The sequence below is a fragment of the Antedon mediterranea genome, chromosome 9, assembly GCF_964355755.1.
Source record: "Antedon mediterranea chromosome 9, ecAntMedi1.1, whole genome shotgun sequence".
NCBI lineage: Eukaryota > Metazoa > Echinodermata > Crinoidea > Comatulida > Antedonidae > Antedon > Antedon mediterranea.
The window spans coordinates 19,760,870-19,783,551 of NC_092678.1; the positions used below are offsets into that span (position 1 = coordinate 19,760,870).

General features: G+C 35.1%; 3 protein-coding genes across 3 annotated transcripts; all 3 read right to left on the minus strand.

The window, feature by feature from the left end:
• Window positions 1-1,066: 1,066 nt before the first annotated feature.
• LOC140058290 (uncharacterized) lies at window positions 1,067-10,473 on the minus strand. Its single transcript, XM_072103853.1, has 20 exons — window positions 10,338-10,473; window positions 10,012-10,150; window positions 9,737-9,916; window positions 9,305-9,398; window positions 8,909-9,064; window positions 8,574-8,782; window positions 8,298-8,423; window positions 7,723-7,959; window positions 7,507-7,605; window positions 6,931-7,180; window positions 6,466-6,469; window positions 5,438-5,576; window positions 5,165-5,344; window positions 4,246-4,339; window positions 3,900-4,055; window positions 3,108-3,316; window positions 2,684-2,812; window positions 2,173-2,409; window positions 1,840-1,938; window positions 1,067-1,587 (listed from the first exon to the last, which is right to left on the minus strand). The coding sequence occupies exons 2-20, from the start codon at window positions 10,148-10,150 to the stop codon at window positions 1,337-1,339; spliced, it is 2,988 nt and encodes a 995-aa protein (XP_071959954.1). The 5' UTR covers window positions 10,338-10,473; the 3' UTR covers window positions 1,067-1,336.
• A 574-nt stretch (window positions 10,474-11,047) lies between these two features.
• LOC140058750 (steroid 17-alpha-hydroxylase/17,20 lyase-like) lies at window positions 11,048-16,481 on the minus strand. Its single transcript, XM_072104484.1, has 9 exons — window positions 16,383-16,481; window positions 16,007-16,186; window positions 15,541-15,634; window positions 15,197-15,352; window positions 14,870-15,078; window positions 14,606-14,731; window positions 14,061-14,297; window positions 13,826-13,924; window positions 11,048-13,425 (listed from the first exon to the last, which is right to left on the minus strand). The coding sequence occupies exons 1-9, from the start codon at window positions 16,444-16,446 to the stop codon at window positions 13,175-13,177; spliced, it is 1,416 nt and encodes a 471-aa protein (XP_071960585.1). The 5' UTR covers window positions 16,447-16,481; the 3' UTR covers window positions 11,048-13,174.
• An 829-nt stretch (window positions 16,482-17,310) lies between these two features.
• On the minus strand, window positions 17,311-22,661 carry LOC140058291 (steroid 17-alpha-hydroxylase/17,20 lyase-like). The gene is made up of 11 exons (XM_072103854.1): window positions 22,541-22,661; window positions 22,205-22,224; window positions 21,431-21,490; window positions 20,985-21,183; window positions 20,387-20,480; window positions 20,063-20,218; window positions 19,732-19,940; window positions 19,295-19,420; window positions 18,841-19,077; window positions 18,607-18,705; window positions 17,311-18,239 (listed from the first exon to the last, which is right to left on the minus strand). Exons 1-11 carry the CDS (start codon window positions 22,659-22,661, stop codon window positions 17,989-17,991), a joined length of 1,572 nt encoding a protein of 523 aa, XP_071959955.1. The 3' UTR covers window positions 17,311-17,988.
• Window positions 22,662-22,682: the final 21 nt, after the last annotated feature.

Consider the following 22,682-nt stretch of genomic DNA (forward strand, 5'->3'; position numbering starts at 1 on the left):
TTTAGATCTAATTTAAGATCACAAACTATATTTAATGTAAAAATAATACTATATGGTCCTATGGCGATAACTTTTTTCGTCTTTAAACGGTTAAAAATGTGAAAAATAAATCGATTTTAATAATTATAGCGGCCCGCTATAAATCCCAAAATGCATTGCGCGCGGATTGATATTGTTGTTTTTCACCTGTAATTCGCCCACTTTTCGATCGATCGTGAAGCCAAAACAAATGGAAGACTCCTAACTTTTCAGCGAAAATACCGGGTTTTCCCCAATTTGTATCAACGGAGTCTGGCAAAAATAGAAAGACAATTAATGCAGCAACTATACAACGTCAGGCTAGGTATATAGCTAGCGTACGATGTTCGTACGTTACCGATGTTTACCAGCTAGGCCTACAAAACTAAGCCTAGCTAGGCTAGGCCTGAGACCGTCCACGAGAGGTCGATCGCCGCGAGCTACTTAGGTAGTGCATTGTTTCTCACTTTTTATCATAATTTACCATAAAACGTACATTTAAGACAAGGAATGACATGGTTTAATGTTTTTAAAGTGATATATATGTATTATTGTCCAAAAAACGTCCAAAATTGCAGGGAAAGGGTCTTTAAATATAATAGAGAGCGTATTTTTAACATTATTATATGCGATGTTTTACGTATTCCTCTAAAAATCTAATCGACCATAGTAGTTTTGAAATATGAACACTTTTTAGTTGAACTCATGTTTGATGGTGGCGCTGCACTGAGGATACACGGCCTTTTCATTCCTCCAATCAAATCAATATTGCCAGAGAAATTATTAGTTGGAAAAGTAATATTGAGAAGGCACGATGTACGATTTAGAGTTAATACTTAAGCCAGGTTTTCCATCAAATTAATTAGCATATTAATGTATTAGTGTTTCTTGTTCCACGCGCAACAACCGTCTACATGAATGAGGTTCAAGTCAAAATAATTGTTTACCATTGTTCAAACTTATCTCATCTAAGCTTTTCATATAATAAGTGTGAGGTTGAAGAAATTCTGAGTGTGATTGGCTAGCAGTTTACACAGAAAGTAGAAAGTACGTAGGCCTAGGTTTTTTTTAATATAGTAAACAAAAATGGTTTTAGAGACTTCAGTTGCTTTCGGTTTGCAACGACTAAGACAAGTCAAACTATTTGTCGTCGGTCGTTTCTTGGACCTAGAATTCATCAAAACATTTTTTTTGAGGTTAGGAGCAAGAAACACGTCTTAATCTTTCCGCATGCGCACATAAATTAATATGACGTAGTTTGGTTATCGTTGATCGGTGGTCGAAAACCAAAATCTTCCAAATATCATGGATTATATAACTAATATCGAGGATAGGCAACTGTATGATAGGGCCTAGTAAAGTTCACTATCATAGGCTTTCCTGCGATTGCTACGTCGCCCGTCACTCCTGGGGCTCTCTCGAATGCATAGTTCTGAATTAACCACGTAAAGACAAGGAAGATCTGAGCCTTAGCTAATGCTTGTCCAACACACACTCTACGACCGGTGGAAAACGGCAGAAAACTCGGAAGACGTTGTTTGATAGTTCCTGTCGAATCCAAGAATCTCTCTCAGAAAAACATATAATCATGAGTACAGTATACAAATAGGAGTACAGTATACAAGTAGGAATGCAGAGTTGAATTGGAAATAACATGATCTGAAATAAGTCATTCAACAAGGTGTTTAATGTTTGAAAGTATTCCCTTTCAACGAATACGTACTTTTCATTCTTTTTAGATATCAGGCTATTGTTTGCAAAGCATGTCTATTACATTGTATAGATTTATCAATATTAAAGATAACGAGATGACCATAATACCTGGTTTAAACTTTTCGGGAGAATCCCAGTATTTTGAATCATTGTGAAGTGCCCAATTATTTATGATTACTCCTGTGCCTGCAGGTACATTGTAATTGCCTGAAAGAAAATACGGTAGCCTACAAATTCATAAACGTAGACGTAATCTAACCATCTAGTATATCTATAAACCTTTGATCCTGATCCTAGTTAGAAGGTCATTTCTGCGGTAGTGGCATATCATATGCCTATATTAGAAAACGAATCTACGGGCCTACTGTTAGTAGGTAGAGAGGAAGCATAATTCAAGCAGGGAGCCAACTCCCTGATTCAAGGTAGTGGTACGGTTCTTACCAATTGTGGAGTCTTTAATAGCACAATGGGCCAATCCTAATGGGGCAGCTGTCCCGAATCTCATAATCTCTATGATCACAGCCTCCGTGTACGGTAACTTCCCACGATCACTTAGTCGCGGCGGCCTGTCCCCAATGACGTCATCAAGTTCTTTCTTAATTTTCTCCTGCGCATCTGGGTTATCAATCATACATGCTACAGCCCAAAGTAAGGATGATGTCGATGTGTCTGTACCAGCTATTTAATAGAAATGATTAATTTTATATTAGCCACGTTGAAGTAGAAGATGTTTAGTGTTCGTATGCATATCTGGATATATCTCTGATAATGTTGGTAACATTTCTACTAATTGTGCCCTATGACTCAATCTTGTTCAGGTGGTATAGTATATAACCCATTCATTGAAAGTTATCGATCATTATTCTGTGGGATTCGAATAAAGTGGGATTCGAATAAAGTTAAATTCGATACAAATACAATATATAAAAGTAGTAAATCCATGAAAACATACCTACGAAAAGATCTGCTACAATCTGTTTAATATGCACATCTGTTAATTTACTTCCTGAGCTATCAGACTCGACCATTTCGTCATTCTGAGCTTTTAAAAGTAGCTCAATTAGGTCTTTTGCCGGTTCATCTACAATGAGCAATGACACGACTATGTCTATTTTTTAACAACAGAATAATTACATACAAACGACGTGGTGTTATTACTGTAGGCTTCTGCAAAAATTTCGAATTCAAAAGATTGAAGAAAACTAGTCGTCTAAACTAAAGCTCTGTCTACACTTTTCAAGTGTTTGACAAAAAAAGTGTGATGTACTATATGGGCACATTTTGTCACATTTGATAGTGTAAACAGAGCTTTATTGAATGTACGCATGTGCATAATGGTTGTGTTCTACTTTATAGACTTAATATTGTTTCAATACCTGGAGAGTATGCTTTCAAATGCTGATTCACTTCTGTCAAAAGTATAGAAAAGAATTCCAGTGATGCTTTTCTAAATGTATTCACCGAAGAACTTGGTAGAAATCTAGCTGCTGGAATAAAGTCCGCTAGAGTACCGTTACCAAGTGCATCAGTTCTTTCATCTGATATCTTTATTAAGTGAAGAAGTTCAGGATCATTAAATTCATAACTAAAAAAAAGAGAGGAAAATACAACGTAGAACGTTAAATATTTACAGATGTACTGTCCCCTGAATAAAATAGTTCTTAACAACATTTTTGTTGAATATACCATTTTAAGGTAACATAATAGTTATCCACTTTGACCAAATATTGGATTGAAAAAAAATCTATTTACCTGAAAAAAAACTGTAATTTAAAGCAAAAATGGTCATATTGGCTTCCAGCCAATGGGAGTTTGATTGAATTCAACCATATATTTATCATGTTATAAGTGAAAACATATGTGTTTTCCTTTTTTACGGTAAGTGATTAATTTTATTAAAACTGCAAAATAACATATTCAAAGTCTGATGTAAGTAATCTTAATTTTTCATGTTTTTGGAGACAATACATTTTTAATAAAGTATTCTTATTATTTATATTGTTGATAATGTAATATTATTACTCTTATTACTCTTACATCATTTCTTGTAGTCTGAATGTTATATTATTCTTATACCTCAGAGAATGGTTACAATCGTGATATCGGACCAGCCAAACATCACGCTACCAGCGAGAATTGTATGTATGTATATTTTATCTTTGGCCTACTTTTTTCCAAAGCACATTGAAGCTAAAATGTTGTAGACTGCCAATGTGATCACTTCCTTCGGATCGAATGGTGTACCAGCTCTTTCTGAAATAACATGTGTAACATTTGGCATTACCTCTCCTATCAAACTCTCCAAACTTTCCATAGTATATTTTCTATAAGATAACAGAAACATATAGATATGGAGTAACAAAGAAACGTGCACAATGCGAAAAGTTCCCAAATTTGACATCAGTGTGCACATAATCTAAAACGAATAACTATACAGTAGCTTAGTTGTACCAATAAGTAGGTGATAGGTCTTACAAAAAAGTCTACTAACCCATAGTCAATAGAAAGACTAACCTAATAGCTGAGAGTGCCAACTTGCGATGGGATTTCCAGATTGGTGTAGGCTGAGCAAATGCTATGTTCTGTCCGAAATCAGAAAACCAGTGAACTGTAATGAAAGTATACACACGTGTTTAAAATATTGGTATAATTACTCGAATGCTAGAGATCGGTCAATTGTCGAAAATGAAATCGTATGCGTCGTGCTTTGTGCGAATTTGTTAAAATTAATTGTAAAATGATCTTTTTTGACAAATCATCACCTATAATTCGCAAAAGTGACGAATTAAATGCTAGTTCTATTTTAGTTCTTTTGGCTAGTTTGGTTGGTCTGTTCCTACAACTCGCATCAACAACGCTCTTTTGTTTTTATTCATTTTGTATTTCCAAGACTAAATATCCTAATGATACTATGTCTACTGATCAGTTTAAAGTTTTAAAACAGAATACTGTAATTAAAGGCTGTGTTTCCATAACAAAATCATCTGTTATATTTTTAACCAATCAGACAATTATTTAAAAAATATGTGCATGTGAAGACATTAACGACAAGGTCATATACATGGCTGCAGCCGCGTGCGCAAATTTGAGTTAGTGTTTACCGACCGACTGACATCATAGTGAGCTAGAGTCGCGTTGCACGCAACTAAAAAATCAAATGCTCAATCATAACATACCGTAACGATTTGTCCTTCAGGCCAAAGATTAAAAAATATCGCATTCATCCGATAATTATTTTATTTGAATGAAATAGTTAATTTTTATCTCCAGCGGAATAGGTTAAACCTCTCCTTTCCTCAGGAACTTTGGTTAATTTGTATTGGTTAATTATCGGTTAATTTCTGGCTGTGAAAATAGAGCCTAAAAGAAACTATTTTTAAATAAACTATAAAAATTATGGTAAAATACACTTGGATGTACAGTATCGACTTACAGTTATAGGAATAAGGACGTCCACTAAAATCATTAAATCTGGTCAGTAAAGCCTCTTGCGCAAGTTCGAAATTGTTGATGACAACTGTCCAAAAACTTCCAAACTTTACTGAAAAAATTGGTCCATACTTGAAGGTCGTGTCCTTAAATATGTTCCATGGTGGTACCTCCCCAATTAATGCTATACGAAAACGATTGCAAAATTAGACATTAAAGAACATAATTATATTGTCTACAAATTCAATTGATCTATTTTAGCCTATAACTTGCTTACTTGGAACATTCCCTATGATAGGGTAAGGCGTTGGACCAGGCGGCATTCCAGCTGGACGGCGAATGTTAAAATACATCCACGTAAGCAACAGGACGACCAGCACCACAGCTAGAGATACCGTACTTGTACACTCGAACATCTACAAAAACCCAAACAAATAACAAAAGCATTCACTGTACAAACACTGCATGACAAAATGGACAAATGGTATAACACTTGAGTGTCACTAAAACAGAATAGTTTACCTCATCAATACTATGTCTTTTATCATTAAGATTACTCTGTAAAGTATTGATCTATAAGTTTTGTTTGCCAAATAAAATTTGAGAAGTTATCTTACCTTAAAATGTCAAAGTACTCGCTGTATAAGTCAATGATTCAAAACATTAGAACAGCACCTAATATCGATCCTATGGCAGTTTAGTGTATGTGGTATATCTGGCAATATTTTTGTTGATGGCATTTATACAAACATATTTCATTGTCACGTGCAGATATAATATCAGTTAATGTTTGGCTTTCCTGGATCATGCGCATGCGCATAATTATAATTTAACCATAGATGTAATCTCTATATCTTAGTTGTCCAAATAAATGATAGGCCTTACAAATGAGTCTACTAACCTGAATCATGCGCACGCGCATATAATTGAAAACACAGATGTGCAGTCATATATTGACGTAACACAGTATTGTATATGCGTTTGCATAAGGCTACACTCCGTTGCAAGTATTTCAAAATACATTTTTTCCTGCTGACAAGAGAAGTAAAACAAATTAAAGAGATTAAATGGCTTTTATCAGAAGGCATCATGTCACAAAACTCAAACTTGTCTTGCCTTTTATTACTGTATTAACATTATATGTCAATGTTGCTGGTACTGTGATTATGCTTACTCTTTCTTGGTATGTCAACTTGAACGGAACTAAACACTTAAATCTATTTATTCTGTTATATAGCATTATTTATACGTGCCTAATTTAAATAAAGGTGGTGACGTGTTAAGACACGCCTCAATGTTCTTTACAGAGCTTGGGGTAAATGATAGTATAGTCTGTTTAGCTAATTAATGAGCTGGCAGTTTGATTTCTTAGTATGGTTTAGTTTAATTCGTGCTTTGGGCGACACTGTCCTTTAAAAAAAAGTGTATTGTTGTTTATTTATATTAATGGATGAGAAAGATCTCAGCTTTAGCCAATGCTTGTCCAACACACACTCTACGACCAGCTGAAAAGGGCAGAAAACTCGGAAGACGTTGTTTTACTGAGACATTACAATCATTTCATCATAAAACATCACAAACACCTAAATCCTAACTAAACAAACTATAAAATCGTAAATCTATACCTTAATTTTACACTGGTCTAATGTTAGAACATCTATAGGTTTATTTGTGGTTGGAAAAGATAAATATAGTGAGAACTCTCTCTTCTTCTTCCTCTTCAAAAACCCTCTCGGGGACATCAAGCGAATATCTAAGCCTACTGATTACTAATAGCGGGATGTTGCAACTGCTTTGTAGGGCTTAGTAAAGTTAAGACCCTGTGGTTTCCCACTAACTGCGAAAATATCCGTCACTCCAGGTGGCTTCTCGAATTTATAATTCTGAATTAACCACGACAGTACGAGGAAGATCTGAGCCTTAGCTAATGCTTCTCCAACACACACTCTACGACCGGTGGAAAACGGAAGAAAACTTGGGAGACGCTGTTTTACAGTGCATGTCGAATCCAAGAACCGCTCTGAGAAAAAAAAATAAGGCCTAGATAGCGTATTGATATAAAAGGAATGAACGTTTAGTAGAAGAATATACAAATATTTTCTGACAGCTGCTTAAATATCAAACATTGCCATGCATATACATTAATTCTGTTCACCATTCAGAATTGGATAACCAATTCACGAGTTTACTGTGTTGAATTGAAATATTGATTATTTGTATAACTGTACAGTTGAACTGAACGATATTAACAATGCCACGTGGTATGACATTGAATGACAATGATGAGACATGATTGATAGTCTAATTGTCAATTTTCACCCTCTCATAAATAATTAGCATTTTTACCTGGTTTGAACTTTTCCGGCGAATCCCAGTATTTTGAATCATTGTGAAGTGCCCAAATATTTATGAAGACCCTAGTGTTTTCTGGCACCATGTAATTACCTTAAGAAAATATGGCACATATTGAAAGCGTTCAATTATTTTTAAACTTAACCATCAAACTATCTATACTCTTAATTGATGATTTCAATATCAAAATTCAAGGACGTGATTGCTTACCAATTGTGGAGTCTTTAATAGCACAGTGAGGCAAGCCTAATGGGACAACTGTCCCGAATCTCATAGTCTCCATGATCACAGCCTCCGTATACGGCAACTTCCCACGATCACTTAGTTGTGGTGGCCTGTCTCCAATGACATCATCAAGTTCTTTCTTAATTTTCTCCTGAACATTCGGGTAGTCGATCATGCATGCAAAAGCCCAAAGTAACGATGTTGTTGATGTGTCTGTACCAGCTACAAGATTTGTAATCAAAATACAATAATTAACTTTAGTATACACACAACATTTATTTCACCATCAATGTAGACAAAGTCGAAAAGAAATACTATAATTTCCACACAAACTTATGTGATGGCACTAGTAACAATCCGTTATGCGTGATTAAATACGAATGCAAAAACAGGCATAAATAGGAAGAAAGGATTCATTACGAGTACGGGTTATAAACAAGTGTAAAATTGCATGTTGCATATATTTTGTGGTGATGGCCGTTGTCATTACCTACGTAGGCTACCAACCAATGAATCTACATCCATAAATGAAACAAAAAAAAAACAATTTTAAAACATACCAATAAATATATCAGATACAATCTGTTTGATATGCACGTCGGTTAATTTACTGGCAGAACTATCTGTCTCCAGTTCATCTTTCTGAGTTTTTAATAGAAGCTCAATCAAGTCATTTGTAGGTTCATCTAGAAATGAATAACGAATTATCAATTTAACCTATTATCATTGGTCTGAGTTAGTAATGGTATCTGAAGATACGCATGTGTGTGTTGCCTACTTTTAGTTTTATAATCGACGATCGTGTTCATCAAGATAAAGATAATTATATTTGATACCTGGAGAGTATGTTTTCAAATGTTGATTCACTTCTGCCAAGATCATAGATAGGAATTCTTTTGTCGCTTTTTGGAATCTGTTCACTTGTTTACTTGGTAAAAATCGAGCAGCTGGAATAAAGTCAGCTAGGGTGCCGTTGCCAATTGAACAATTTATTTCTTCGGATAACTTAATAAACCGAAGAAGCTGAGGGTCCTTAAAGTTGTAACTAACAGAAAATGTAAATATATAGGAAGAATTAAGAAATCATATGTTATTTCCTATATTAAATTTGATTAATTAATAGTCATAATATAGCCTATTTGCATAATGTTTTAACTTTGTCTTAACTTACTCATGTCCGAAGCACATAGAAGCAATGATGTTGTAGACTGCCAATGTGATCACTTCCTTTGGATCAAATGGTGTCCCAGCTTTGTCAGCAAAGACATCTCTAACTTTCGGTATTACCTCTTCTACCAAAGTCTCCAAATCTCCTGTTGCATATTTTCTGTAAGTAGGATTGTGTAAACAAAAGAGCAGGTATAATCGTGAGACGCCCGGATTAGGAGAGGTAGATTGTTATGCAAGCTAGAATGTTGATTGTTGAGAAAATGGACTATAACGAACGACAACCACCAATAATATGGTATTTGATCCCGCTCACAAATGTTGCACAAATCCGTATGGTATTATACGCCATTTTGATAATGTTTGTTTCTGATTATTGTTTTACATACACATGACTAACCTAATAGCTGAATGCGCTAACTTTCGGTGGAATTTCCAGGTTGGTGTAGGCTGAGCAAAAGCAATGTCCTTTCCATTATCAGTGAACCATTCGACTATAATAAAAACATTTTAATAGTAACGAATTACCAGACTGTATAAAGATTACTCCAATATTATAGGAATATTTGCAGGTAACCCAACATGTGTTTCACATGTATCTTCAAGTAACTAATGTCATAACCTGTACACATTTACATAAAGTAAAGGTGGTAGTCAGACTTGCATCAACATGCATTTCAGTCATTAGCAACTCTAACTATTGTTTTACAACTTTAACAATGCTCTATTTGTTTGTAAGAAGACCTGCTTAAATTATTTTTTTGTTCTGTCATATCTGAAGCCGAAATTATTAAATCATGAAATTAGAAATTTTGACCTAAAGACCACTTACAATTATACGAATAAGGACGTCCACTAAAATCATTAAATTTGGTCAGTAAAGCCTCTTGCGTAAATTCGTGGTTGTTGATGACAACTGTCCAAAAACTTCCAAACTTTACTGAAAAAATTGGTCCATATTTGAAGGCCATATCCCTAAATATGTTCCATGGTGGTACCTCTCCTATTAATGCTATAAGAAAACGATTGCAAAATTAGACATTATTTAAGAATATAATTATATGGTCTACAAATTCAATCGAACTATTTTAGCCTGTACTTGCTTACTTGGAACATTTCCTATGATAGGGTAAGGCGTTGGACCAGGCGGCATTCCAGATGGACGGCGAATGTTAAAATACATCCACGTAAGCAACAGGACGACCAGCACCACAGCTAGAGACACCGTACTTGTACACTCGAACATCTACAAAAACCCAAACAAATAACAAAAACATCCACTGTACAAACACTACATGATAAAATGGACAAATGGTATAAAACTTGAGTGTTACTAAAACAGACAACTTCACCTCATCAATACTATGGCTTTTATCATTAAGATTACTCAGTAAAGTATTGTGATCTATAAGATTTGTAAAAAGTTATCTTACCTTATAATGTCAAAGTGCTCGCTGTGTAGTCAATGATTCAAAACATTAGAACAGCACCTAATATCGATCCTTTGGCAGTTTAGTGTATATGGTAAATCTGGCAATATTCTTGTTGATTGATGGCCTTTGTACAAACATAGTTCATTGTCATGTGCAGATATAATATTCGTTATCAGTTAATGTTTGGCTTCCCTGGATCATGAGCATGCGCACATAATTTAAACATAGATGTGCAGTCATATAGTGTAAGCTCTATATCTTAGTTGTCCAAATAAATAAGTGTGATAGGCCTTACAAAGCAGGTCTACTAACCTGAATCATGCGCACGCAACGCAACATAGATGAGCAGTCATATTGACGTAATACAGACATACTGTAAGGCTACATTGTTGCAAGTGAGGTATTTTAAAATACATTTTTTCCTGCTGACAAGGGAAGTAAATCAAATTAAAGAAATTAAATGGCTTTTGTCAGAAGGCATCTTGTCAGAAGGCATCATGTCAGAAGGCATCATGTCAGAAGGCATCATGTCAGAAGGCATCATGTCAGAAGGCATCATGTCAGAAGGCATCATGTCAGAAGGCATCATGTCAGAAGGCATCATGTCAGAAGGCATCTTCTCAGAAGGCATCATGTCAGAAGGCATCTTGTCAGAAGGCATCATGTCAGAAGGCATCTTGTCAGAAGGCATCTTGTCAGAAGGCATCATGTCAGAAGGCATCATGTCAGAAGGCATCATGTCAGAAGGCATCTTGTCAGAAGGCATCATGTCACAAAACTCAAACTTGTTTTGCCTTTTATTACTGTGGTGACATTTATATGTTAATGTTGCTGGTACTGTAATTATGCTTACTCTTCCCTTGTCTGTCAACATCAACGGTAAACACTTAAACCCATTTATTCTGTTACAGAGCATTATACTGCTACGTGCCTAATTTAAATAAATGTGGTGACGTGTATGACATGATTCAATGGTCTTCGTGACAGAGCATATAGCTCGACGGTGCTGTAGCTTGGGCCGGGGAAAAGGTAGTATACTCCGTTGAGCTAATGAATGATTTGGCCAAAGAGCTTTACAGTTTGATTTATTAGTCACGGACCCAGGGGTGTTGCCCTAGTTGCCCGGGCAACACCCAATTAATTTCATACTAAATGTTGATTCTGCCACTAAATTAAAATTGAGTCCCATTTTATTGTATATAATATCCATCCGGACCCGGAACTTGATAGGCTTCGTCAAAAGTAGTTGCAGGGCATGTTATGGTAAAAGAAGTAATTTGCCAGCGCCAACCCTTCACAAAATTTTCTTTGTAACAAAACTTATTTTAAATGGAACGCTACAAAAATACTAATCCTCCGCTTTACCACTGCATAAATACCTAATAACCAGACCAGAACGTATCTTTTTTACGTTTTACTATCAATCCATTTTCATATATCACGCAATCTATTTTTCATGAATATAGTATTTTGATTAAATAGTGAGGGATTAGTTACAGTGTTGACTTTGAATATACCATTGTAAACCAAAATGAACTTGAATTGATCAAACAAAATTATTCAATCAGAGAAACGCTCTACTGCACATGAGAAATGTTGGTCGATAAACTTCTGACGACGACTAAAACAACGACAATCAGCTAAATGTATTCGTGATTTGATGTCATCTCTGCTTGCTACATTATTATGACACTACCGGACTTTCCCCTCCTCTCGCAATGAACGGCAGTAGGCCTACAGATCTTCCCTTTGTAGGCTCGTGTATGTAGCCTACTACGTCATTCACAAATTACCCACGCATAGCAGTTTTACTAGCATCATCACAGATTACCTCTCATGGATCAAGAATTCATAAATAAATTCAAAAATTTATCGACAAACGAAATATAACCTATATTCATTCCTACATTTATTCCTTTTAAACATTAGGCATATAGCCAAGGCTATTAATCGATTTGTTCATAATTATTGCGTTTGCCGGGGGTTTTCCATAATCTAAGACCAATTTTTAGGCCAAATCATAATTGTGCGAATGTTTTTGTATTTCCGATTCGTGTAGTACCCCCTATTTATCTTCACTTCCATACGTCCGTAAATATTAGGCCGAATTTCCGTAGTAATTTACGGACGTTCCGAAATTTGAACCGTGTTATACCGGTAGCAGAGCAAATTTTGCTTCTTTCTGCAAATGTCCTATCATTAATTTCTTTGTTTTATTTTGGAGTGTGGTTTAAAACAACACTTTTGTAAAGTTATAGTGGATAAATAAAAATTAATTTTTGGAAATTGTGGTTTAAAAATCTGACTTTATTTAGCATTTAATTCAAAAAAATACAATTTAACGTTTTGCTCAATATTTATAGCAACAGCTTCATATTTTTTGTACAACTTTTTAAAATTATTAATTGATAATTAATTTACATTGATTGAGTACAGTTATTAGAATGTATTACCGTACCAAAAGTACCTTCATCGGGGAATTCCCCGTAACGTTCGCATTGAACTAAAAAAAAATGTTATCCTATATTGTTAGTCGCGTATGTTTTATTACCGGCGGAATAATATAGGCTACAATCATTTGTTTGCTAGCGCACTATAGAGTGAGTGACATTTCCGGCGAACTAGGGGGTGCAATTTATCATGAATTTTACGTGCGATAGTACCATTTGCGGCCATCTAGGGGTATCATTTAACAATTTGCTTGCTCAAATACTCAGTCAGTCTTTGGGCAAACCTCTTAAAATAGTTCTGCGCGACCGCCCCTGAGTGTGGTTTATTTTAATTCTTGCTTTGGGCGACAATGTGCTTTAAAAAATGGTTATTGTAGTTTATTTATATTAATAACGAGAATGTGCAACTGTCTGATATGATTTAATAAAGTTAATCTGCTGAGGTCTTCCAGCAATTGCTACGTCACCGGTCACTCCGGGGGCTTTCTCAAATTTATAATTCTGAATTAACCAGGTAAAGATGAGAAAGATCTGAGCCTTAGCTAATGCTTCCCCGACACACCCTCTACGACCGGTGGAAAACGGCAGAAAACTTGGGAGACGCTGTTTTACAGTGCATGTCGAATCCAAGAATCGCTCTAAGAAAAAAAAAGTAATACAGTATTAGGCCTTTTTGATAATTTTTTTTAATTAAAGGAATGGAAGTTTATGAGATGAATATACGAAGATTTTATGAAAGCTGCCAAAACAGTAAATATTTTCATTCACGGTGGCGGATCTTGGATTTTGAATTAGTGTGGGTGGGGATGGCCTGAAAACTAAAAAAGGCAAATTTTAGGTGCTGAAATGAAATGAGTGTTCTATCTTATGCATTGCGATTTAAAAAATGTAGGCGAAATTGACAAAAATGAGTTGACTGTCTTGAATTAACCTATTGGTTATTTATATATCTTTAAAGTTGAAAATGTTGAATGAAAATGATTTATAGCCTAATTGTCTATTTTCTCCTCTCATAGGCTAGATAATTATCATTTTTACCTGGTTTGAACTTTTCCGGCGAATCCCAGTATTTTGAATCATTGTGAAGTGCCCAAGTATTTATGAAGACCCACGTGTTTTCTGGCACCTTGTAATTGCCTTAAGAAAATATGACACACACATAATTATTAATGGCAATCAAACAAACCGATGTCAAATGATTTTTAAACTTAACCATACTATATACTCTTAATTGATGATTTAAATATCAAAATTCAAGGACGTGGATGCTTACCAATTGTGCTGTCTTTAATAGCACAGTGGGGCAAGCTTAATGGGACAACTGTCCCGAATCTCATAGTCTCCATGATCACAGCCTCCGTGTACGGTAGCTTCCCGCGATCACCTAATTGTGGTGGCCTCTCTCCAATGACGTCACCAAGTTCTTTTTTAATTTTCTCCTGAACATCCGGGTAGTCGATCATGCATGCAACAGCCCAAAGTAGTGATGATGTTGATGTGTCTGTACCAGCTACAAGATTTGTAATCAAAATACAATAATTAACTTTAGTATACATACAAACTTTATTACACCATCAAAGGGGAAAAAGAATCTTATAATTTCCACATAAACTATGTGATGGCACTAGTAACAATCCGTTATGCGTGATTAAATACTAATGCAAAACATGCATAAATAGGAAGAAAGGATTCATTACGAGTACGGGTTGCAGACTGCATGTTGAATATATTATGTGGTGATGGCCGTTGCCACTACATACCTATCAACCAATGTATCTACATCCATAAATGAAACAAAAAAACAATTCTAAAACATACCAATAAATAGATCAGAAACAATCTGTTTGATATGCACGTCGGTTAATTTGCTGGCAGAACTATCTGTCTCTAGTTCATCTTTCTGAGTTTTTAATAGAAGTTCTATCACGTCATTTGCAGGTTCATCTAGAATAAAATTATCAATCTAACCTGTTATCATTGGTCTGAGTTAGCAATTGTATCTGAAGATACACATGCGTGTGTTCATGGTCTTATAATCGACGACCATTGTGTTCATAAAGATAACGATAATTCTTTCAATACCTGTAGAGTATGTTTTCAAATGTTGATTCACTTCTGTCAAGATCATAGCTAGGAATTCTTTTGTCGCGTTTTGAAATATGTTCACTTGTTTACTTGGTAAAAATCGAGCAGCTGGAATAAAGTCAGCTAGGGTGCCGTTACCAAACGATCCATTTATTTCTTCGGATAACTTGATAAACCGAAGAAGATGAGGGTCCTTAAAGTTGTAACTAACAGAAAATGTAAATATAGAAATAAGAATTCAGATGTTATTTCCTATATTAAATTTGATTAAATAATAGTCATAATAGCCTATTTGCATAATATTTTAACTTTGTCTTAACTTACTCATGTCCAAAACACATAGAAGCAATGATGTTGTAGACTGCTAGTGTGATCACTTCCTTTGGATCAAAAGGTGTCCCAGCTTTGTCAGCAAAGACATCTCTAACTTTCGGTATTACCTCTTGTACCAAAGTCTCCAAATCTCCTGTAGCATATTTTCTGTAAGTAGGAATGTTTAAAAATAATCGTGAGACACCCGGATTAGAAGAGGTAGATTGGTAGGCGAGGTAGAATGATAAGTGTTGAGAAAATGGACTATAACAAAAGACAACCACAAATAATGTGATGTTTGATCCTGTTTCACAAATGTTGCACATATGCCATTTGATAATGTTTGTTTCACTAACCTAATAGCCGAATGCGCTAACTTGCGATGGAATTTCCAGGTTGGTGTGGGCTGAGCAAAAGCAATGTCCTTTCCATTATCAGTGAACCATTCAACTATAATAAAAGCCTTTTAACTTTAATAGTACCCAATTATCAGTAGAATATTTGCAGGTAATGCAACATCGCATGTGCTCCACATGTAGGCCTATCGTCTATAACCTACAAACCCTTTACACAACCTTACATAATAGGCAACACGTGTGAAACACGTGACATGTGTTATTTTTAAATATTTCTATGATAAAATATTGTAGCCTTTGCAGATAAAACACTTAGAATTGTGTACTGTAATTTTAAAGTAAAGGTGGTAGTCAGACTTGCATTAAAAAGCATTTCAGTCATTAGCAACTCTAACTTTAATTGTATGTAAGAGACCCGCTTATCTGAAGCATAAGTTAATAATTTAGACCTGAAAAGACCACTTACAATTATACGAATAAGGACGTCCACTAAAGTCATTAAATTTGGTCAGTAAAGCCTCTTGCGTAAGTTCGTGGTTGTTGATGACAACTGTCCAAAAACTTCCAAATTTAACGGAAAAAATTGGTCCATACTTGAAGGTCATATCTCTAAATATGTTCCATGGTGGATTTTCTCCTATCAATGCTATAATGAAAAAAAAATATTGCTGCACAATAAGGATATCAAAATTGTAAAAATGACGTAATGAGGTAATGTAAGGAAAATATACACTTGTGTTGATTTAAAAAAAAAATCTAAAGAGAATCACTCAATTATTATTTCCCAACATCATCCCATCTTCATCCAGCATTGATGTTATTATTGCACATGTTAGGCTTACATAAGACATTCCCTATGACAGGGTAAGGCGTTGGGCCAGATGGACGGCGAATGTTGAAATACATCCACGTTAACAACAAAATGACCAGCGCTAAGGCTAGCGACGTCGTAGTTGTACATTCGAACATCCTAGAAGAAAAATAAATAGCCTACTATCTAAACATTCATACATAAATAAAAATAGTATAATCGTGTATAATCTGTTTTACATCAGGAAATTAATGAACATTTTTAGAAACTATTGCTGAATAAAATATTATTGAAACCATAACTTGTTCTCTTAAACATTAAAATCACTTTATTATCTCGACGACAATAAACAAACATGTATACATCACTTGCTCTATCAAATGAATGCATTTGTGTAGGCTATGTCTACCCACTTTTTAGCAAATCATCATCATTGTAGGCCTATTATTGAATTTGTTGTTATCACTAAACTGTGGGTTAAGGTTGGCAAAGCGTATACAACTATTTTAGGGGAAAAAGGTGGCGCGATGATGACGTGGGAGAGTTGCAATATGTCTATTCCAGTAGGCCTAAGCCTGAACTGTAAGCTCCGTAAAGGACCGTGTTTCGGTGTAGTAGTTTGGTAATGAATAGACATATTACAAGCGTTCACATTATTTGAACAATCTTATTTACTGCAGTATCCAACATACGTAATCCAAATTAGGATTTATGTCCTGCCACTGTACTGGACCCGTGCTTAATTTAAACCAGTTTGAACTTACCAACGAACCCCGAACTATGCATTGAGTCACTTATACATACAAGGCAATCATGGTTACCTACAATAAACCAATTTAGTAACCAGGCAACATGCATGCTTATGTGAATTACATGTTCGATTTAATTTTAGCAAAATACATTCGAGGATTTACGTTACCTTGTAATTCAAAGTTTTACTGGTATAAACTTTACGACCTCTGTGTATGCTCATGCAGTACCGTAATATATGCAGTCGACTTTACAATAATGCCAATTTTGTTTTTATCAATACCGTCCTTTGATATTATCAGAATATACAAATACACGTATTTGTCACTGACACAGGTCAATGATAATTTTATTTGGCAAGTCTGTGAACAAAACATTGTGGAGGCACTTAATAGACTATATATTGACATACTCCATTTAAACATTGTGTCATAACAGTCGAGACACGTTTTACCTTAAGCCAATTTAACACTACTTGAATGTATTAGCATTATTATGCATTTGTGGGTTAAACGTTCGGTCTACGTTTATTGTTCTGAAAGAAAACTCATTAAGGGAACTTTTTGTTTAGTAAAATTTATTTATGTGTTAGAAAATGTCGTAGAAAAATAGTATAAAAATAATAAATGCGAAACAAAAAATTTTTATTTGACCAGAAAGTCTCTAAATTCGAGCATTTAACTTGACAGTGTGTCGTATTTAGAATTTGAAAAGTATTTTTGAAAGTGTTCAATTCAATTCAACTTTATTTAACCACGGAGGACCAGATCGACACATGGTTGTTCTTCTCTGGGGCCGTGCACAAAAAAAAAATACAAATACAAATTCAACAAACAATGTTGAAACAGTCACGGGTTTGCAGGCCATCTAGAACAGTTCATTATAGTTTATGATCTCGGATGTGCAACTGTCTGATAGGGCCTAGGAACGTTAAGCTGCTGAGGCTTCCCGGAGATTGCTGTGTCACCGGTCACTCCCGGAGCTTTCTCAAATGTATAGTTTTGAATTAACCAAGTAAAGATAAGGAAGATCTGAGCTTTGGCTAATACTTGTCCGACACACCCTCTACGACCGGTTGAAAATGGCAGAAAACTTGGGAAACGTTGTTTTACAGTGCATGTTGAATCCATGAATCGCTCTAAGAAAAAAAAAGGAATATTAGGCCTAGATAACTTAAAATGGACGTTTATGAGTTGAATATACGAATATTTTCTGAAAGATGCTTAAATATTTGTATTCATAGTGGCGGCCTAAAAATGCAAATTGTATGTGCCGAACTGAAATTAGTGCTGTGTCTTTTGCATTTACTATTTACAAAATTTAGGCGAAATTGACAAAAATGAGTTGACTGTGTTGAATTGAACTATTGATTATTCGTATAACATTAACGTTGAATAGAACGATATTAGCAATGCCCCGTGATATGAAATTGAATGACAATGATGATACATGATTGATAACCTAATTGTGAATTTTTCCCCCGTTATACATAATTATCATTTTACCTGGCTTGAACTTTTCCGGTGAATCCCAGTATTTTGAATCATTGTGAAGTGCCCAAGTATTTATGAATACCCACGTGCTTTCTGGCACCTTGTAATTTCCTTAAGAAAATATGCCACATAATTATAGAAATCAAAACACATAGGCGTCAAATGATTTTTAAACTTAACCATCAAACTATCTATACTCTTAATTGATTGTTTAAATATCAAAAATCAAGGACGTGGGGTGTTTACCAATTGTGGAGTCTTTAATAGCACAGTGGGGCAAGCTTAATGGGAAAACTGTCCCAAATCTCATAGTCTCCATTATCACAGCCTCCGTATACAGTAACTTCCCACGATCACTTAGCCGTGGCGGCCTGTCTCCAATGACGTCATCGAGTTCCTTCTTTATTTTCTCCTGTACATCCGGGTTGTCAATCATGTATGCAACAGCCCAAAGTAACGATGCTGTCGATGTTTCTATACCAGCTACAAGAATCAAATTACAAAAATCAACATAACGTAAATGTAGACAAAGGGGACAAATAATCTTTTCACATAAACTTATGTGATGGCACTAGTTACAATCCGTTATGCGTGATTAAATACTAATGAATGACGTAATGCATAAATAGGAAAATGATTTGTTATGGTCGTTGCCGTTACCTACCAACCATTTACTTTAATGTACTGTATTAAAACATACCGATAAATAGATCGGATACAATCTGTTTGATATGCACGTCGGTTAATTTGCTGGCAGAACTATCTGTCTCCAGTTCATCTTTCTGAGTTTTTAAAAGAAGCTCAATCACGTCATTAGCAGGTTCATCTTAAAATGAATAACGAATTGTAAATCTAAGTTGAGTTAGCAATACTATGTGGATACGCATGTGAGTATTGTCATGGTAATCTAACAACAGGACGACGCTGAGGTCACCTTGCCAAGACTCGATCATAATAGTCCTTTGATCTTATGTCTGGTTGCGACAAATACAAACAGTACTGTACTAAATGTACATATTTTCCGCGGCGCGGTTTCTGTAATCAAACATTTGGGGAAGCCAATTGGCCAATCAAAAAAAAAAATAGTCTTATAATCGACGGTCGTGTTTCTCAAGAAAACGAAAATTGTTTCCATACCTGGAGAATATGTTTTCAAATGTTCATTCACTTCTGTCAAGATCATAGCTAGGAATTCTCTTGACGCTTTTTGAAATATGTTCACTCGTTTACTTGGTAAAAACCGAGCAGCTGGAATAAAGTCAGCTAGGGCGCCGTTACCAAATGCAGCATTCATTTCTTCGGATAACTTGATAAACCGAAGAAGCCGAGGGTCCTTAAAGTTGTAACTAACAGAAAATGTAAATATATGAAGAATTAAGAAATCAGATGTTTTTTCCTATATCAAATTTGATTAAATGATAGTCGTTATAGCCTATTTGCTTAATATGTTAACATTGTCTTAACTTACTCATGTCCAAAGCACATAGAAGCAATAATGTTGTAGATTGCTAGTGTGATCACTTCCTTTGGATCAAATGGTGTCCCAGCTTTGTCAGCAAAGACATCTCTAACTTTCGGTATTACCTCTTCTACCAAAGTCTCCAAATCTCCTGTAGCATATTTTCTGTAAAGTAGGAGTGTGTAAACAAAAGCGCAGCTTTGGGCGCGAGACGCAGTTGATATGGGAGATAGACTGTTGGGTGTTGAAAAAGGACTATATAACAAACGGCAACCAATAACAAACATATCCGTATGTCATTATACGCCATTTAATAATGTTTGTTTTACTTACCTAATAGCTGAATTCGCTAACTTTCGGTGGAATTTCCAGGTTGGAGTAGGCTGAGCAAAAACAATGTCCTTTCCATTATCAGTGAACCATTTAACTATAATGAAAATATTTTTACTTTAATAGTGCTCGATTATCAGAGTACTGTATATAGAGTACTCCAATGTCATAGGAAGGCCTATTTGGTAATATAACATCACATTTGTTTCATGAATATTCTACTATGCCTTAACCTAACATGATAAAAAACACCACATTTGAGACAAACATGCTTTATTACCAAATGTTGCTATGGTACTGGGAAAATATTGTAGTATGTGGAGATATAACACATTTTATTTCACCTTGGCGATGAAGACTTGACAAATGAGCTAATTTATTCATCTACGTAATAACTGCTAATTTAAATAAAGTACAGGTGCGCTAACAATTATTTCATTCATTGCAACTCTAACTATTCCTTTACAACTTTAACAATGCTCTATTTGTAGATAAGGAGATCCGCTTCCATTATTTTTGTCCTGTCATATCTGAAGCATAAATCATGCATGCATGAAATTAGAAATTTATATAAAATACGGTATACAAAGAGACCACTTACGATTATAAGTATAAGGACGTCCACTAAAATCATTAAATTTTGTCATTAAAGTCTCTTGCGCAAGTTCGTGGTTGTTGATGACAACTGTCCAGAAACTTCCAAATTTTACTGAAAAAATTGGTCCATACTTGAAGGCCATATCCCTAAACATGTTCCATGGTGGATTTTCTACTATCAATGCTATAAGGAAAAAATAGTGCTGCACAATTAGATATTGAAATTGTATTAATGACGTAATTAAACAATGTAAGGAAAATATGCTTGTGATTTTGAAAGTCTAAACGATACATTTGATTATTATTTTCCATACAAATGTATCTTTATCCAACTTGATTATAGGCTACTTAAAGTACACGTGCTTACATAGAACATTCCACATGATAGGGTAAGGCGTTTGACCCGGCGGCAATCCAGATGGACGCCGAATGTTAAAATACATCCAGTACGTAAGCAACAGAATGACCAGCACTACGACTAGAGACGTAGTAGTTGTACACTCGAACATCCTAGAAGAAAAATAAACAAGAAATATTTCTTACAAAAAAAGTCGCTCGACTTTTCGATGTAACCGTTTTAAATATTGTTCTTTCTTAAAATTTAAGAAACAATGATGTATTATTTAGTTCAACAATCATTTGTTTTATTTTAGAACAAAGTCCCCGGCCTACTGATGTACAGAACAAAAATATAATATTAAACTAAACTATAGTACTGTTCATATTCCGAGGTTGGAACGTACCACCAACATTCCAGTAAACAGCATTTTTAATTCCACAGAACCTTCGTAATACAGCCGTCGATAACTCACTAATCAAACAATCTACACAAAACAAGGTCCCTGATACCATGGCTAAATCATTGTACTCCATGCTACACACACAATTCACCAAAACTTACCATAGAGGAAGGGTTTGACCATTATTCAATAATAATAATAATAATAAGATTTATAGAGCGCACATATCCACAAAGTGCTCAAGGCGCTTGTGAAAATGCAACCATGAATGATTAATGCCTATACGTTGACTACTGTCTGTATACATCTCATAGACTCTATTCTCATGGATGTGCTTTAGGAGTTGAGTATGTCTATAGTAGTAAACAAACAGCTACCGCGTGCTATCCGTTTCCCATGATTCCTATGGCGTAAGGTATCTAAACATTCTTATGTCACCGTCGGAACTCGTCCAGAAGGTTGAAATTAATTCTAAGTTAAATACCGAAGTTCCTAGTTCAGACACTGGAATATATAATACAAATTATAATAATAACATTATACAAAACTTAAAAATGGGGTCTGTCCGTACCCTAAAGTAACATTGGATGAGTATAGCAAATAGAGGATTTAAGTTACCTTGTAATTCAAAGTTTGACCGGTAGCTCTGTTGCAGTTCCTTTCTCTGTTTGAACAGTAGGCCTACCGAAATGTATGCAGTCGAAACAATAATATGAGACAATTTGTGAGAATGAGAAAAAGTCACTCCAGTGGTCTAGTGGGATGCAGGAGTGATATTGTTTTGAGCTTCTACCTGCAGTGTCCGTAAGCGCTAACTTACATTCAATAGCCACCATGTAATCCAGTATCACGATAACAATGACCAGTGCCAGTAATACGTCATCAATGACACTGTACACACTATGCATTGTGAAGGCAATTAGTAATCTCAAATTATCCATTTTGTTTGTCACGATTGAAAC

Coding starts and splice junctions, on each gene's coding strand:
- LOC140058750 (XM_072104484.1), bottom strand. CDS start 16,446: ATGTATTTCAACATTCGCCGTCCATCTGGCCCAACGCCTTACCCTGTC. Junction 16,187..16,382: donor TGTCATAGGGAATGTCTTAT/GTAAGCCTAACA, acceptor TTTTCATTATAG/CATTGATAGGAGAAAATCCA. Junction 13,426..13,825: donor GCCGGAAAAGTTCAAACCAG/GTAAAAATGATA, acceptor TTTTTTTCTTAG/AGCGATTCTTGGATTCGACA.
- LOC140058291 (XM_072103854.1), bottom strand. CDS start 22,661: ATGGATAATTTGAGATTACTAATTGCCTTCACAATGCATAGTGTGTAC. Junction 19,941..20,062: donor TCTATGTGCTTTGGACATGA/GTAAGTTAAGAC, acceptor ATTTTCTGTTAG/TTACAACTTTAAGGACCCTC. Junction 18,706..18,840: donor TATTAAAGACTCCACAATTG/GTAAACACCCCA, acceptor TATTTTCTTAAG/GAAATTACAAGGTGCCAGAA.
- LOC140058290 (XM_072103853.1), bottom strand. CDS start 10,150: ATGTTCGAGTGTACAAGTACGGTGTCTCTAGCTGTGGTGCTGGTCGTC. Junction 4,056..4,245: donor TTGGCACTCTCAGCTATTAG/GTTAGTCTTTCT, acceptor GTTATCTTATAG/AAAATATACTATGGAAAGTT. Junction 3,317..3,899: donor TCAATGTGCTTTGGAAAAAA/GTAGGCCAAAGA, acceptor TCTTTTTTTTAG/TTATGAATTTAATGATCCTG.